The following is an 18488-nucleotide window of genomic DNA, read 5'->3' on the forward strand; positions in this document are numbered from 1 at the left end:
CATTCCATTTGAAATTCGCCAAAAGAGGAAAAGCTATAAGGACTTAATTTCTTTTCTTCAAACCTATGGAATTTCGTACAAGTGGGCGATCCCAGAGGGTGTCATCTTTAAAAACAACGACAAAAGAGAAAAGATTGACTCCATTTTTAAAGCCAAAGAATTTCTGAGACGTCAGTTGGGACCGGAGGAAGAATCCAAAGAGGAAGAATCAAAATCAAGTGACTCCGCTACCTCTGGAACGGATGAGGACTCTGCTGTAGAAACGGGTGCAGGCACAATGAAAGTTAGATATTATTTCAGAGACAGAAAACTGAAGTAAAGGCAGAAGGACTCTGAAAATTGCCTTTTGAAACAAATAACAAGAAGATGCTCAGAAAGTTCTCTCACAACAACTAACATACTAACATGGAAGCCGAGACAAACAAGAACTCTACAAGTATATTGTTGTACTAATACTTTTATTAACAACACTTAGATTAACACGGATATGATCTCCTCCTCTTGGGTTTTTAGTATAGTGTGGCTATCTATCCTTTATCCTTAGATGTAGTCCTCTTCCCTTATATTTTCTTTGTAGTTTTGTAGTCTTATATAAAAATAATAAAAAATATCCCTCCGGGGATTTAATAAAAAAATTATATGTAGATTTAAACTGAATCTTGCATGCTTTTGAAACAACTTTCTCCCACCATGTTTTTCCATTTTTGCAGGTCTACTGCCAGCCATGGAATTTGAGAAGAAAGAGGCCTTCATTGTGAGTCAAGAGATCCATGCAGGCAGAAAGAAGATCCCTTTGGGGTCTATTGGGTGCTTCATCAAGGGAAAACACAGCATGGGCCGCATTGTTGACCAGAAATCTAGGCCTGTCGTAGCCCTGACAAGCAGCCACATAAAACCACTAAGCCACCATCAGGCTGCCCTCCTGCTTTCCATTGACAGCCCGAAAAAGAGGTACAGCCTGTTTTGCAGTGAGCAGCACTTCACCTCCATTTGCTTCCTGAAAATCCATGATGTGGTACAACTGAGGTGTGGTCGGGTGCTGACAGCTGGCATTGTGAGAGGCTTCTGGGAACGGCTCAGGAATCCTGGCCATGGAGAGCTGAAGATGGTTCTCATTGAGGTGGAACTGCTGGTGAGGGCATGGTAATACTTGGTTCAGGGTGTTCTTGGTGACATTCTGGGCCTTCTGGTGACTGGAAGCTTCTGGTAGAGTGACTTGACTCTCCCCATTCCTCTCCACAGCTCTTAATCTCTGGGTCTTCTGCTACTTCCTGTTTTATGCACCTGTGTATCCCTCATCCTTCACAGCACACATGTATTCTAAAATATTTACTAGATTCTGCAAAGGGCATTGCTCATAAAATACAACATTGCTGTAGTTACAAGTCCACAACAAAGTACAGATTTTTGCTTGACACAGGTGCTTCACTTTTAACCTTGGTCATTCTCTCTGTTTCTCACTGCATCAGGATCCCAGGATTATTGCTCCCAGTAACAGGTTCTCTAGACTGAAGGTTGATGCAAGTAAGATCGTCATGGTTAGCCCCAGTACTGCCATTTCTCCCAGCTTCAAAGAAATTGAACAAAGATCTCATACGAATGGTAAGAGCCACCAGAGGGCTTGACTACTTGACTGGCTAACATTTCAGTTTTGTTTGCACCTTGTGACCTGCCATAGGAGTCTATAGGCCTACTATAAGCTATACGATTTTCCTGATTTAAAAGGATTGCCTTTTATTCCAGAACCTGACATTTTTTTCATAATCATCTTAGTGAGAAAAACTTGTGCCCTGCTTCTCTGCCTTGGAGTTCTCAGTTATTAGTAGGGACGGGTATGCACTCAAACCCAACCATAGCCTTGATATGAGGATAAAAATGGCTTGGCTCCTAAGCAGTGCGCCCTCTAAGCTGACTTAGTCTGAGCTAGCTCACAGTTTTTTAGCCTCCAGCTCACACATTTTTGCCTTCGCTCAGGAAGGAGGGCTCCAGAGCAAACTGATTATTTGCAGCAGCCAAATTGCTCGCTCACAACTTTAGTGCCAGTAGCTCACAAGGTAGAATTTTTGCTCACAAGACTCCACGGCTTAGCTAAGGTAAATTTTTACTGGCTGAAATGATTTCTTGTCAGTGGAACAGGACTTCCTCACTTCCCACCAGGACCCCCACCAGGACCCCCAGGAATAGCATGCAGGAGGAGTTCCCCCCACCCCCAATGCTGCTCCTGGAGGACAAGGGACCCCCAGGAATAGCATGCAGGAGGAGTCAGAGGTCTGTAGCAGGAGGCGGGAATGGGGCGAGGGGATTGCTTCCCCTTCCATTAGGGAAAATTCTCCTTAGGATCTAGCCTGAGCTCACAGGAACATATTTCCTCCACTCCTTTAACAGACTTTCTGTTAGGTATCCATTCACATCTGGTTCCTTCTTTGGATGGCAAAGGCTGAGGCACATTGTGAAAAGGGGGATGTTAAGGGCCACATCTGGTTGCTAGAATGTGCTGGTTCAGGAGTTGCCTCTTGTCTCTACCACAGCCTGGCCTCTTTCAGCCTCAGCACCAGACTATGCCACATGGAGGAAATAGGGTGCCCCCTGAATGCATCCTGATATTTTTGTCATGTCCTTTAGATCGAAAACATCCTGGGGAAAGAGGCTAAAGGTAAAAACACAGCTTGTCAAACCAACAGAAATGGACAACAGTACATTTCATGAGGAGACTGGAGAAGAAGGATGTGCTGTGAAGTCGCAACTGACTCATGGTGACCCCAACCAGGGGGCGTTGAAGGCAAGAGACAAGCAGAGATGGTTTGCCATTGCCTTCTTCTGCACAGTAACCCCCCCCCCGGTCTTACTTGATGGTACCCCGCTTAGCTCAGCTGACGAACTCAGGCTCAGCTGGGCTACAGCTCCATAAAACCTAGTGGAATGTATTCCAAAGCTCCTGTTTTCTGAAATCTTCATTTGATAACCATTTTTAAAAATGAGATATACTTGTTTGGTTGGGCTCCAGTCCAGTGAAGTGGTCACTTTAAGTGACTAGTTATTCTAATAAAGTTGGATTGATCCTTCTTTCTAATGAGGCTGTAGGTTAATCAAGTACATACTGTTTTTCTAGAGGACAGATATCTAATCCAGAATTGGGCAGACAATAACAGTGAGGCAGCTTGGGAACATGAGACTTTGCTGAAGGCGGAAGGTGCCATGAAGGGAATCCAGGGACACTGCAATTCCTGCTACCTGGACACAACCCTTTTCAGGTTTGCTGTGTGCTAACTCCGGGTTTGATTCCCTGCTCCTCCACTTGCAGCTGCTGGATGACCTTGGACAAACCATAGAGCTGTTCTCTCAAGGACAGTTCTGGAAAGAGCTCTCTCAGCCCCACCTACCTCACAGGGTGTCTGTTGTGGAGAGGGGAAGGGAAAGGAGTTTGTAAGCCTCTAAGTGAACAGCAGGATATAAATCCAATTTCTTCTTCTTCTTCTTCAGCCCAATTCTGTGGGTTGTGTGTTTCCTCTCCGCATTGTCTCTGACTTGGACTCAATCCTGCTCTGTTCAAAGCCAGTGTCTTCCCTTCCCTTCCCTTTACTTTGCTATGTCTGCTGCATCTTCCAAAGCAATGCTTTGGCCATTTTAGAGTGTTCATTTTCCTCATCCCCTGTAAAATGGCTAAGTGGATGGAGTTACAGTTGTATGTTGTGCTCTGGGGTTGCTACTGCCTCAGAGCGAGCACAGTGAAGTCAGTGCATGGGTTGGGGCTAGATAATAGGTTGTAGCCACCGTGTTGTGATTTGTTGTGATTAAATCTGTTTTATATTTGTGTACATATTCTGGGTGTGTTTCTTTGCAGTTTATTCAGTTTCTCCTCTGTGTTGGATAGCGTTCTCCATTCTGCTGAGGTGCACGATACAACAGCACAGCAAATACTGAGACAGCAGATTGTGGAACCGTTGAGACAGTGAGTTCCACCACATTTCTCAAGTGTCTGTACTGCACTGATGAATTGGATTCTTCAAGCTGTTGAGTCTTCAGTATTTGACTACTGTGTATTAATTACTGTATAGACATAGCTATTGAATATCAGTAGAGGTGCCTTTAATTTTGAGAAAATAAGGTGAAAATTACACAGTGCCATTTTACAAAAGTTATTTCCCCAATTTTGATGCTCTACATGGAATATCTGTGCACAAGGAGCAACGAAATCAACAAAATAACTCCCCCAGAGTGGTTTTTTTGTGTGGAAAATGGCTAGTGGGGGCAGGAGCCCTCCCATGGAGCCATTTCAAGCCTGTTTGGGCTCTCCTTTTAAAAAACACACTGTTCCCTGCAGCTGCTGTGTAGCTGTGGGTAATATGAGTTGGGTCCAGGGAACCCAGACCCAACTCTTTAAAACAGTAATGTTTAGTTTGGCCCCGAGTCTGTTTAAACCCAGACCAACTACTGTTCCAGGTCAGTGAACAGAAGAAATGATGAGTCCTGAATATCCTGGAACTGGGAAGCTGAAGCAGAAAGGTCTTGCTGTGTCAGGCTCAGAAAATATGGCCCAACCTCTTGAAATGCTATGTTTTGAGCACATTGGCTTGGATCTAAGGAAGTATGAGAGGAACTCAGCAAGACTTCTCTGCTGCAATCCAGTGTACCTCCCACCCCCAAATGCTGCTTGGGGACCCTGTAGGACCAGCACTGGGCACAACATGGGAGTCTGCAGTAGGAGGAGGAAGGCAGCAAAAATGCCTCCCTCCTGCCAAGTGGAAGTGCCCTTATGAGGGTAGAAAATCAAGGCTTGGATCCAAGCCATTATTCTTCATTGGAGCAGTTAATTCTGCCTAAACATAATGCCATTAAAAGATATCATCTTTTGCTTTGTATAAAATATACACAGAACAAGAAATGTTTCCAGTGGGCAGTGAAAATTAATATACAGGAAGGATGAAAGCATCAAACAGAATGCCCACCTGTTTACTTATTGTAATGATTATGACAGTTTCCCAAATTGCTAATCTATGCTTATGGGCTGAGCCTGAGACCAACACTAATCCACTTGAAATATCCTGTGCTGTGAGATACTGTTGTGTTTCATAGATTAATGGAAAGTTGGTCCCCTTCCTTGACCGCAATGACCTGGCCACAGTGATCCGTGTGATGGTCACCTCAGGGCTAGACTACTGTAACACTCTCTACATGGGGCTGCCTTTGTCGCAAATCCGGAAGCTGCAGCTAGTGCAGAATGCTGCAGCCAGGCTGCTGATGGGTCTCACTAGACGGGACCATATCAGGCCTGTCCTGAAAGCGCTGCACTGGCTGCCAATAGCGTATCGGGTTCGCTTCAAAGTGCTAGTTCTTACCTTTAAAGCCCTATATGACCAGGGTCCAGCATACCTGAGGGACTGCCTTTCCCCATATGTTCCCCCAAGGGCACTATGGTCGGGGACTCAACATCGACTGGTATCCCCAGGTCCCAAAGATATTAAATTTGCTGTTAACAGGGCCAGGGCATTTTCGGTGGCGGCTTTGGAGGAGATCCGGGCCCTGCGGGACCTGGCGCAGTTCCGCAGGGCCTGCAAGACGGAGCTCTTCCGCCAGGCTTTTGAGTAGGAGCTGCCACCATCACTATACCATCACCGTACCACCACCACTAAATGGAGTAGGTGTCATCGGAGAACGAGATGGCCCTGGGAGGAAGGACAGATCGCTGTACCACCTGGAGTCTACCGTGTCGCTCTGGGACCACTTTGTCATGTGTGACCCCATCAGTTATTTGTAACATCTAGAGCACTTGTATTTTTTATTTGAATGATTGTTTTATTGCTTGTTTTATCCTGTTTTTACCTGTTTAATCTTGGCATATGTGTTTGAAATCAGTGGAGTTAATTGACTAAAAAGTGTTAATCAGTCAAATCTTCCAAAGGATTGTTTTGTAGTGAAGTCGCGTATGTCATTGTGTTGTATAAAGTTAATGGATCTCATGGTATTTGCAAGCATAATTTTCCAGTTTGTTCTGGGTAGAAATCAGACTTTTATCATGCAGTTCTCTAGGCATTCATTTTCCATAGCAGATTCTAAAGATTGCCTAGTTTCATTGAATAAGTTGACCTATCAGCAAGACTTGGGCTAATGTTCAATGGTTACCTTTTGGACTGATTCTTTTTGTCCATGTTCCCAAAGTAATAGGGAACTCAAGGCAGCAGCCAGCCTTCATTCTTCCCTCCTCCATTTTATCCTCACAACAGCAACCCTGTGAAGTATGTTAAGCTGAAGGAGAGTATCTGCCCCAAGATCACTCAGCAGGCTTCGTGGCAGAGCAGGGATTTGAACCTCGGTCTCCCAGATGCTAGTCTGATCGCCCAACCACAGTGCCATACTAGCTGTAACCAAAAATTAGAAGACCATTGGCTTAGAAAACAGCCAGGGAACAGAATCTCCCTTATAAATAAAAGCTGAATGGTGGTGGCACTTCTCTAGAACATTCCACACGCTCCGGAATTGGTTGGCGCCCTGGTGTGTCACTCAGAATCTGTCCTTATCCACTGGCTGCATTGCTTGAGTCTCGCCTCCAACATTCTAAATAGTTTGGTGTTCATCTCCCCCCCATAGCCAGTCAGAACACAGAGGTTATTTGCATATGCAGCCTCATTGGCCTTTGCCTCGGAACACAGAGGTGGTTTGCATATGTGACTTGATTGGCTTTTGCCTCTAACATTCTAAACAGTTTGCTCTTCTGAGGTAAAATGTGTCCAGTCTCCAGGTGAGGGCTGGAGATCACTCAGAATTACAACTGCTTTCCTGATGGCAGAGATCAGTTCCCCTGGAGAAAATGGTGGGCTCTCTATCCTTATATGCTGCTGAGGTGGCCCCCATAGGACAGCCAATGTGACGTAGCAGTCAGGGCTTCAGAGCACGGGAGAGGCTGCAGGTGTGTGGGGGCTGGAAAGCTGAAGAGTGAGGGGGAAATAAAGGTAGGTTGATGATTGGCTGGGAAGGAGACAGGGTTGCCAACTCCAGGTGGGAAATTCCTGGAGAGGTGAGGGATGGAGCCTGGAGAGGGTGAAGTTTCAGGAGGCGTGGGACCTCGGACAGGTACAAAGTCATAGACTCCACCCTTCAAACCAACTATTCCCTTCTGGGGAACCATTGTTGCCAATCTCCAGGTGAGGGCTGGAGATAACTCAAAATGACAACTGTTCTTTAGGTAGCAGAGATCAGTTCCTCTGGAGAAAATGGTGGACTCAGTGTCATTATACCCTGCTGAGGTCACCACAGCAAATTGACACTAAGTGTCCAAGGCCGGGGCACCCGCCCAGAGCCTCTTTCTAGACGTTGTTGTATTTATTTCCACAACGGGCCTTTTTCCTAGTATTATAATAATAGTAATTGTGTGCTGGAAATTTACAACTGACTTATGGTGATCCGAAGCCATGGGGTTTTTCCAGCAAGAGATGAGCTGAAGTGGTTCACCATTGTTTTCCTCTGCATAGCAACCTTGGACTTCCTTGGTGTTCTCCCATCCGAGAACTAACCATGGCCAACCCTGCTTAGCTTCCAAACTCTGATGAGATCAGCCTATTCAGGGCTATTCAGGCTGCTACAGAATATTATAGCAGTTCCCAAAGACTGGTTTTTTTGCTGTGTAGGTCTTTTCTCTTTCTCTGGCTCAATACCAAATTGCCTCTCTCCCCATCTACCCACCAGTACACTGCTCTCAGCCCGCACCCTTCCAGGTAGCTGTCATCCTCCACTCCTAGGTGACCTGCCCTGCCTATTAATAGCATGCATTACTAAGCACTCGTAATGTCATAACTATATCAATCCTTGCCAGGTATGGCTATGTGGGAGCTGAGAACGTGATGGTCTTAAGGAAATTGCTGCAATCTGACAGTTTCATTACAGAAGAGAAAGGTGAGTGACAAGAGCATAAACTTTTTACTGCACAAAGTGACCTTGCTACACTGCACTCCTCTCCCTAAAAGTGCATAATATTGTTACACCCTCCCACTTCCCTGGCCAGTGAGAAAGTCCAAAGGCAGTGCTTACCTGGGTGGATTCCTTTTGGAGTTGAGGAGTCCTTTAGCCTTTTTGTACCATTTGTTTTAATTGCAGATATATTAGTGGAACACAGGTAGAATCACTCCTTCTGTGTGGTATGGTCACATCTTTCAAGCCCTGATGGGTGCTTGGACAGAGCTGTTTCCTAACCATTAAGGTTTACTGAAGTACTATCACTAAGAAACATTGCCATTCCTTTTGTCATAGGCTCTGGTTTTCCCCAGCATGCTACTTTCAGTCAAGCCCATAGGACAGAGTAACCCACAATAACCAGAATCCAGGTTCACTGCAATACCCATAACAGAAAATTGGTCTGAGTGCCATATTTCTAGGGTTGCCAGCTCTGGGATGGCAAATACTTGGAGGTTTTGGGGGTGGAGCCTGCAGAGGGTAGGATTTGGTAGGGGAGGGACCTCAGTGAGGTATAATGCCATAGAATCCACCATCTAGGCTTCCCAAGTCCCCCTGGGGGGCGGGAAAACCCCTGCCGCAGAGGCCTGTTCCCTGCCGGCAGCGGATCGGGCCCCAGGGGGAACCCCACCCCGATGTGCGCGTCACCCGGAAGTGACGTGACGACACCATGCACGCTGGGGGCGGGGCCATGGCCATCCGAGGGAAAACTATGGTTTTCCCTCGGATGGCTGTGGCCCCGCCACCAGCGTGCCCGGCGTCATCACATCACTTCCGGGTGACGTGCGTGCGGCGTGCGCTCCAGCTGCGGGGCGGGAGTCCCCCGCTACGAAGAAATTTCAACTTGGCAACCCTACCACCATCCGAACCATTTTCTCCAAGGGAACGGATCTTGGTTGTCTGGAAATCAATTGTAATTGCAAGAGATCTGCAGGTCTCACCTGGAGGTTGGCAACCCTACAATATTTCAGCATATTGCTTTAATAAATGCCTTGTGATTTCATTGTTCAAAGCTCTTCTCATATATTAGCTGCAGTATCCTTGTCCTGTAAGGTAGGCCAGTGTTGTCAGTGGAGTTGAATGTGAATGGCTTGCATATGGCCACCTAACCTAGTGAGCTTGTGGCAAAGATGAGATCTGAACCAGGACCTCCAGTCACAGGTCATTCTTAGCCACTATGCTGCACTGGCTTCAGGCTTTGCTACTCTAACAACTGATCTGATTTACAGATCCAGAGGAATTCCTGAATGTCCTTCTAGGAGAGGTCCTGGCTATAAAGCCCTTGCTCAAAATCAAGTAAGAATTTGATGGGTTGATTGTTTTATTTTATCCATTTGAGTGCCACTCTTGGCCACGCGTGCTGCGTCTGACTTCATGGCTTAGGCTGAAAACTCTTGCAATTAAAAAAATAATAATTCCAGTGCCTAGGCAGAGCTTAAGGGTGGAGCCCAGCAGTTTTTGGACAAGTCAGGAGGGAGGAGGCATGAGCCCAGCGCACAAAGCTGCCCATTTACCTTAAAGTTCATCTTCTTTTTAAAAAGCTGAGGGGGAGGGAAACAGCCTCACCCATTGCAGTTGTGGCAACTGACTTGAAAGCAAACAAAAATGTTGTATCCAGTTTCTTTCAAAAGCGGCCCTGATGCTGGCAATGAATAAAAAGAACTCCCAGCCCACACCTGTCAATAGTCTACGTGAGGGACACATGGACTGTGTAAAATGTGAATTGGCCTGAGATCAGTTCACTGACTGAGTGGGGAACAGATTGGCCTAGAAATTCTCCACCCCCTGGCCCAACAGGTACATACTAGGTGGAGCGAGAAGCTCACAGGTCTACTGAGTGGTATTTTGAAAAGAAGGTATCTGACGAAAGGGAGCTTTGATAGAGTCAAAGCTCATTCCCCCCAAAAAACAATCTTTCGTTTCCCAGCCTCGGCTCTAACTGCCTTGGTCCTCTTTCCCGCCCGCGGGAGTCAGGCCGATTGACCCATAGGTGGTGGGGGGGGGGGCATTTGAATACCCTATATCTCTCTCAGAGTTCTATGATGTAGTTATTCCTAACAGTGACTGTGTCTATGCTACCATAGTTAGGGTTGCCAAGTGAATTTTACTCACCGGCGGGGGAGCCTCGCTGCGCTCCGGGAGCTGTCCCTCATCGGAAGTGACGCGTGACGTCGATCACATTGAGGGCATGGCCCCGATCGTTGGAGGGAAAACCATAGAGTTTTCCCTCCGATGATCAGGGCCACGCCCCCAACGTGATCGACGTGGTTGCGTCACCTCTGGTGATGCAGCCATGCTGTGCTTCGGGGGGCGGAGTTCCCCCCGGGGCCTGATTCCGCAGCGGCAGAATTTGGGCCTCCAAAGCGGGGGTTTACCCACCACCCGCCCTCACTTGGCAGCCCTAACCATAGTGCTAGCAATAACATATAACCTTCGAAGAAGCGTGTGCTCTGTTGTTTGACTGTGGGTCCTGACAAGGTGCTACTGGGCTCAAATCTAGCTCTTCATAGAAAAGACTCTCTTCAAATGCAATAAATACATTCCCCTGGCACAGCTAGGTTAGTTTTGGCATAAGAAGTTGAAGTGGGCTTAGAGGTGCTTCCTTTATATCTCGGTTTCAAGCAGGCTTTGATGCTAGCTGACACACTTGTCTGGGGGGGAGGGCATGCAGGCTTCTAAACAACTTTGCCTTCCTTTGCTTGAAATCCTAGGGCAGGCAACGAAGTTCTCGAGTATAATTGTTACCAAATCCTTGTGGAGAGAGATGGCGTGGTCCACATGCCCACTGTGCAGCAGTTACTGGAAGAATCTCTGCTCTCCTACGACCTGAAGTTTACTGAGGTGGGTCACTGAGACAGGGAATGCTGGGCCACTCCCTTTTGCAGACGATACTCCTTCCTAGTGGAAGCGGTGCCCGTGGGCACAGGGAGCCCCGTTTCTCTCCCGTTTCTCCCCTCTGCTCTCCCTGAGCTTGAGGGACCGTGCAGGGAAGGACAGCTATATTGGGATGTGGGAGATACAAACAGGCCTCAGGTTCTTCGTAATGCTAATGTACAGTGTTGGGCGGGAACGAGAATAAGCCATTGTGCTAGGGAGGATTCCTGTCTTCAGCGACAGTGTCTTGTCATTATTTTTGTTATGCATGATTTCTATAGCACTTTTAATATATAACGTGCTTCATACCATTTATGTTGTTTAGTCTGACAATGCCACTGTAAATTGCCAATATCCCGTCTATACAGATGGGGAACTACACAGATGGGGAAGGTATTCTTTACATTTGCGGCCTGCCCATGCAGGGATCTCATGGCTGAGCTCAAATCTGAATCCAAATCCACGTGCCATGACATACTGCATTTCCAAACCAGTGAAAATTCCATAGAGTCTTTTAGGCTAGAGAGCTGCCTCTCTAAGATATATAGAAATATCAGCAAAAACCCATGCAGCAACCCCTGCCTGTTGTCCAGTCTTTCTTGAGCCAACTTCTGCAACAGCAGTCTTCAAAAAGGCTCTTCTCTTTCAGACTCCTTCGTGCCTCATCTTACAGTTGCCAAGGTTTGGAAAGGGGTTTAAGACATTCTCATCAGTGTATCCTTCTCCAGAACTTGACCTCACAAGCTTGGTGGACCCAGGTAAGCAAGCTTGTAAGCACAGCAAAAATTTTATGCTGGTTGTGTTAGAAATGTCTCTGCCAAACTGAAGACCTACTGACCCAGAAAGATTGCACACGACTCAACAATCTGCTAACTAGGGCCCGTCTGAGGGCTTTTGGTGCCTTAGGCCAGCCACTAACAGTGCCCACCTGCCAGAAGCACACAGCCCCACCATGGCCTGGGCGCACTCCAAGTACCCCAAGCCTCTGTGAAGCCAGGAGGAGGAAGCAGACCAGAACTGGCATTCACCTGCTCTTTACAGGGCAGGGTGGAAGGTTCAGGCAGGACAAGCCACTGTACCCCTAGCTTCTGTGAAGGAGGAAAGGAGAATGGTGGAGCTGCAGGCTGCCGGATCCTCCTTCCTGTCTCCCTCCCTCGTATTGTGGGAGTAGGACAGGGGAAGGCAAACTAGGCAGGCCACCATGCCCCAAGCCTCCACAAAGCCAGAGAGAGGGAGCATGGTAGAATGGGGGGGGGGGGGGGGGGGGGGCAATGGTGCTAAGGCCAAGGGTACTGCTTGAGGCTGCCACTTGCTCTGGCTAGGTTCACATAAGCAGATAAGAGGATCAGACCACCGGTCCATCTAGTCCAGCATCCTGTCTCACACAGTGGCCAACCAGTTCCTCTGGGTGGCCAACAACAGGGCATAGAAGCCAAGGCCTTCCCCTGATGTTGTCTTCTGGCTCTGGGATTCCAAGGATTAGTACTTCTGCATATGGAGGTTGCCCTCAGTCACTATGGCTAGTAGCCATTGATAGACTTACCCTCCACAAGTCTATCTAATCCCCTTTTAGAGCTGTTTATTCCTGTGGCCATCTCTACATCCTCTGGCAGCAAATTCCCCATTTTAAGGACTCTGTGTAAAGTAGTATTTCCTTTTGTCCATCCTGAACCTACTGCCTATCAGCTTCATTGAATGCCCGAGTTCTAGTCTTTCGGGAGAGGGAGAAAAATTTCTCTTTGTCAACTCTCTCCACCCAATGCACAATTTGATAAACCTCTATCATGTCCCCCCTAAATTGTCTCTTTTCTAAACTGAAAAGTCCCAGGCTCTTCAGCCTTTCCTCATAGGGAAGGTGCTCCAACCCCCTAATCATCTTGGTTGCCCTCCTCTGTACTTTTTCCAGCTCTGCAATGTCCTTTTTGAGATATGGTGACCAGAACTGTATGTAGTATTTCAAATGAGGCCTCACCATAGACCTATACAGGGGTGTTACAATGTTGGCCATTTTATTCTCAATCCCTTTCCTAATAATCCCTAACACAGTTTTCAACATACAGCCTTTTTTCACCACTGCAGCACACTGGGTTGACATTTTCATTGAGCTATCCACTATGACCCCAAGATCTTTTCCCCTCACAGTCTTGGCAAGGCAAAAACTCCAGGGCCAAATGGATTCCCGGCGGAATTTTATTATGTCTTTGAAGATCAAGTGATGGCACTGTTAAAAGCTGTATTTCAAAATATAAGAATTGAAGGGGCTCCAGACACATGGAATGAAGCCTTAATAACACTTGTATATAAGCAAAATACCGATCCCAAAGAAATTAAAAATTATAAACCAATTTCTTTGTTAAATGGGGAATATAAAATTTATACCTCTATTTTAGCTGCAAGAATGAAAAGAACTCTCTCCCAAATGATTCACAAAGATCAAGCAGGTTTTTTATTTAAAAGACAACTTAGAAACAATGTGAGAATGATTTTGAAGTATTATGAAGCACATCCTGAAAAACAACTGGCCTTAATATTCCTAGACGCAGAGAAAGCCTTTGACAATAGCTGGAATTTCATGTTAGAGCTACTTTTAACTTCTCAAGCTGGAGCGGAATTTCACAAAATGGTTAAAGCAATTTATACCAAACAAGAAGCTAAGATTTCTATTAACGGAGATTTAACATGAAAAAATGAGATACAAAAAGGAACTAGACAAGGATTTCACTTATCAGCCCTTATTGTTTATTTTTGTTCTTGAAGTTTTAAATGATACGATCAGAACAGACCAACAAATTAGAGGACTCAAGATAAGAGGGGAAGAATATAAATTGCTAGCCTTTGCAGATGATTTAGTATTTATTTTAGGAGAACCCTCGAATTTGGTAAAACAACTGATTGCTTCCCTACAGGAGTATGGAGAAATAGCAGGATTGAAAATTAACTGTTAAAAACAACAATGCTTGTGAAAAAATGACCAAATTACAAGCAAGTCAGTTACAAGAATTAGCAGGCTTAGAAATCCAAAATAAAGTCAAATACCTGGGAATAAACTTAACAAATAGATGTAGCTCATTGATGGAAGATAACTACATGGAACTGTTGAAAGATATTAAGAAAGATCTGTAAAAATGGAACAAACTTCAAATATACTTTATGGGAAGAATAGCTACTTTCAAAAGTAAAATATTACCATGATTGATCTTCCTATTCGAAACAATACCGATTTTTCAAAATCAAAGATACTTTAAAGAATTAGACAAAACTGTCACCCAATTTATTTGGCCAAGACCAAGAATAAGACTCAAAGCATTACAAGATGCTAAAGAGAGAGCCGGGTTTGCTTTACCAGATTGGCTGCTATATTACAAAGCAGAATCTTTGACTTGGATTGAAGATTGGATTACTTTGGAGAATACAAGACTTTTGAAATTAGAAGGTCATGATTTACATCTAGCATGGGATGCTTTTATTTGTTACGGGAAAGCAGAAACCAATAAATATTTCAAACAACACATTCAATGTGTTTCTGACCCCCAGACAGGCCATCATGACCACTTCCACATAGGTTATTTACCCTGGGTTCCATGCTGATAGGAGCAGAGGGGTTTCCTGCTTCCCCACAGCATCATGCACTTTCCAGAGTTTTCCTGCTTTTTCTCCAACATTGCTTTATTGCAAAGTTTTGACAGGGCTTTGTGTTGTCCAGGTAGAATAGCTTGTTACACCTTCTCAGCAGGTATTGCGTCATATCTACAATGCACAATAAGTTGTGTTGGTGTTAATGTTAAACTGTCACTGCAACAGTCACAACCACCCTCTACAATAGGGTTGCTAGGTTCCACCTGGCCACTGGTGGGGGATGGGGGGTACGGTTGCCAGCTCCAAGGGGAACGCCTGGAGATTTGTGGGTGGAGCTTGGGGCAAACAGAGACCTCAGTGGGGTATAATGCCAGAGAGTCCACCCTCCAAAGCATCCATTTTCTCCAGGGGAACTAATCTCTATAGTCTGGACATGACCTGTAATTCCAAGGGAGCCCCAGGTCCCACCTGTTGGAGGTTGGCATCCCTATTCTATAATCCTATTGTTGCAGGATGGAGAAAATTAGTAACAGAAAGGTCAGCTTTTCAGAGGAGACATTCATGGAATCAGTAAAATATTAGTACTACAGTGAAGCACTCGTCCATGAAGACTGTTTACAAACCTGGGTCCTTCTTGTATTATTGTAGCTCCTCAGATGTGTTATGCATGTGGTGGGCAAGTAACATATCGATGCTCATCGTGCCACTTGGATTCCCTCCTGATCCCAGGCCACATGAAACTGTTGAGGGGTGTTGCTAAGAAGGTAGGAGCACTGCACTGTTGCCCAAAGGTGGAAATACCCAGGGGAAAAGGATGGGCTCTGGAAAGGCAGGAGAAAAGGCCACTTCCAGATATGGAGCCAGCCAAATGGTTAATGTCAGCTTGGCCTCTCTAAGGCTCCTGACGCAGCTAGCTGTTCAGTTGCTACTGTTTGTTTTCTGGCAGCTAAAGAGCAGCTGCCCTGACCTGGATGGTCCAGACTAGCCCGATCTCATCAGATGTTGGGAGCTAAGCAGGGTCAGCCTTGGTCAGAATTTGGATGGGAGACCACCAAAGAAGTCCAGGGTCACTATGCAGAGACAGGCAATGGTAGACCACCTCTGAATGTCTCTTGCCTTAAAAGCCCTCTTGACAGCACTTTCCACCACCAAAGAATGGATAAGTTGCTAACATTTTTATACAACAGTTTCATACAGCTCTTACAGGTATAGGAACCCTGCCAGGAAAAGATACTCTACTACAACAGGTATAGCCACTGTGACAGAGTAGATAGAGTTTGAACCCCCATTCTGTCGTGGAATTTTGATGGGTGACCTTCAGTTGGTTACTCTTGCTCAGCCTAACCTGCCTCATAAGGTAGTTGTTATAAAGATAAAATGGCAGAGAAGAGAACGATCTTGTAAGCTACTTTGGGTCCCCAATAGGGAGAAATAAATCTTTTACAGTTCTGAAATCTCACTTCTTCCCAGCCCCGAACCCTGACCCGTTGTCTGCTTGTTTCTTCCAGGCACTTCCTCGTGAGCACAGACAGAAGCATCCCAGCACAGAACAGAAACGCAACAGCTGCTCTACTAAGTCACAAACATTGGAGCTGTTTGCAGTTTTGTGCATAGAGAGCAACCATTATGTGGCTTTTGTCAGATGTGGAGCTCCCAGACAGTCCTGGCTTTTCTTTGACAGCATGGCTGGCCAATTACGTAAGACAGCATATTGGGGCTTAACTTAATGCCCATAAAAATATAAATGTCCTTCATGGAAAAGTGGTGGGGTTTTTTTTTGTTTCTATCATGGTGGGACCAAGGTTCTTTGACAGGCGACTGGTGGGATGTAAGATACGAAAGGCTGAGAACCACTGTTCTACAGGACATACAAGTTACTTTGCAGCAGCTAGTGAACTACTGGTAGTTTACAATCTGACCGCTGGAGACCCCTGCTCTAAAGAGCCCCTAACATTTTTGAGCCTGTGGGCACCTTTGGAATTCTGACACAAAGTAGCAAATGGCTGCCACAGGAGGCAGAGCCAGCCCAAGCTCAGGAGAGAAGGGTAACTTAAAAACTGGGAAAGGAGAGAATAAAACAAGCATTGCAAAGGCGGTTGCTGCTGCTGCAACAAAGCTATTTTCATCTGCACCACCACCTGGATCTCTAGTAGCAAATCAGAAGCCCGCCCTATTGGGCAGGAGCACTTAGTGGGTTCCAGGAAATGTGTCTGAGTGCCACGGCACTCATGGATTCCACATTGGAGACCCCTGATCTAGATTGTTAAAAAAATCTAAAGAAAATACCGCTAGCCCTGATTTCCACAGATCAATGTATGTGGGGTGGATTTTTGCTTTACATTTCTGCATTAATTTAACTGGGTGTTTTCTAGTTTTAATATCGTTTAAATTAACCCTATTACTTTCATCCAAAGCACTGACAACCCTTGCTCAGCCCCTATTGGTAATCTTTTCGTTATTCACCTTTTCTTTTTTTTAACATTGTGTTTTCTTTAGAGAATGAGAAAGGATCACACATCCCTGTGGTAAAGGCCTGTCCTCAGCTTGAACACTACCTGGCAATGGCACCAGAGGAGATTTCTGCTCTAGATATCAAGCAAATGGATCCATTTTCCAGAAGATTCTTCTGTGATTCTTACACATTCATGTACCAACAACCAAAATTCAGCTCTTACAGATGCGAGTTCAGAAACTAAGACCTCTCTTTACAGTTTCCAGCGGTTGAAGAGAGAGAATTTGGAAGCCCGAGGACAATGATTCCACAGCCATTCCATAGAGGGCAGAAACCTTGATTCTGGCATGGGCAGATGAATAGTTCAAAACATCTGCCTGTCCAGTTTCCTGTTTGCATTAGTACACTTATGTTGAAAGAAGACCATTATGGACAGGCATAAGATCATGGAGTATATTCTTAAGAAGACCCAGTAGAATTCAGTTCACTATCAATCAGTACTTGTTAACAGCACTGGATACAGTAAGGGTACCTCTATAGTGAGAGAGAAGAGGGAAATTGTTGAAAATGAACCCCCCACTTTAAATAAACTCCCACCAGCAGAAAATGCCAGCTCTAACTCCATGTACTTAGTGCATAAGAACATAAGAGAAGCCAATGTTGGATCAGGCCAATGGCCCGTCCAGTCCAACACTCTGTCACGCAGTGGCCAAAAATACCAGGTGCCATCAGGAGGTCCAGCAGTTCCCAACATAAAATCATACTGGATTTCCAGTTCATATTGCTAATACGTGGGAGCTTCCTGAGATAGCACCAGGCCTCAAAAGAATAAGAACATAATGAGAGCTTGCTGGATCAGACTACTGGTCCCATCTAACCCAGTAGCCTGTTTCACACAGAATGTTGATGTTCTATGGATTTGTACATGTTACTAGGGCAGTGTAGGAGCTAGTCACAAGGAAGCATGCCTGAAGTGCCACACTGTAAATAAAGGGCAACAGATGCGGCATCATAGTGAATTAGTCCAAGTAATGCATTGCATACATGGTCACACCATCATAAAAGACTGTATTTCAGAAAATGAGGTTCATACTGGTAAAGCTGTAATATCCAGGAAAGCAACATAAAGCAAGGCACACAGGCATTTTCAGCTAAGCTCCTGTCTTGTGCTAAAAGTTCAGCATGCCTCAGCTACTAATACATTACAATGAGAAAAACAGCCATTTTGAGAGGTTTTTTTCATGGTGGGATTCATGCCAATGAATGTTGCTGGGCAAATGATGAGTGGATGTTCTCATGGGACTAGATTTTTTTTTTTGTCCTTCCAGCACCAAATGAAGACCTATTTGTTCTCCTAGACTATTAGGTGACATTTGTTTGGTTTTTCCTCCTGTTCTGTACTGTGATTTTGAAACCATACTGCATTTTTATTTGCTGTTTGTATGATATTTTTGGCACTTTACATTTTAAGACTATTTTATATATGGATAGTCATTTTGAGAACCAGCTTTCTGGTTGTGGGATGTGATACAAATGTTTAAAATAAAATCCATCCTTAGGTTGTCATTTGCTCATTAGTTCACCAACCACATTCTCCATCCATGCAGCCCTAGCTGCATGGGGTCAGGTTATAAAACACCGC

The 18488-nt window shown here is 45.4% G+C and overlaps 1 protein-coding gene across 1 annotated transcript in view; it reads left to right on the forward strand.

Moving 5' to 3' along the window:
- The window catches only part of LOC107112272 (ubiquitin carboxyl-terminal hydrolase CYLD-like), a 21110-nt gene extending 3567 nt beyond the window's left edge, over window positions 1-17543 (forward strand). The window contains exons 2-12 of the mRNA XM_015413397.1: window positions 711-1132; window positions 1470-1602; window positions 3110-3251; window positions 3842-3949; window positions 7808-7887; window positions 9174-9240; window positions 10656-10785; window positions 11468-11576; window positions 15043-15158; window positions 15903-16092; window positions 16891-17543. Coding sequence (XP_015268883.1) covers window positions 725-1132; window positions 1470-1602; window positions 3110-3251; window positions 3842-3949; window positions 7808-7887; window positions 9174-9240; window positions 10656-10785; window positions 11468-11576; window positions 15043-15158; window positions 15903-16092; window positions 16891-17090 — 1683 coding nt within the window. The 5' untranslated portion in view covers window positions 711-724 and the 3' untranslated portion in view covers window positions 17091-17543. The remainder of the gene's footprint in view (window positions 1-710; window positions 1133-1469; window positions 1603-3109; window positions 3252-3841; window positions 3950-7807; window positions 7888-9173; window positions 9241-10655; window positions 10786-11467; window positions 11577-15042; window positions 15159-15902; window positions 16093-16890) is intronic.
- The last annotated feature ends 945 nt before the right edge of the window (window positions 17544-18488 follow it).

Source organism: Gekko japonicus, unplaced genomic scaffold (assembly GCF_001447785.1).
Source record: "Gekko japonicus isolate JY-2015 unplaced genomic scaffold, Gekko_japonicus_V1.1 scaffold79, whole genome shotgun sequence".
Lineage (NCBI taxonomy): Eukaryota > Metazoa > Chordata > Lepidosauria > Squamata > Gekkonidae > Gekko > Gekko japonicus.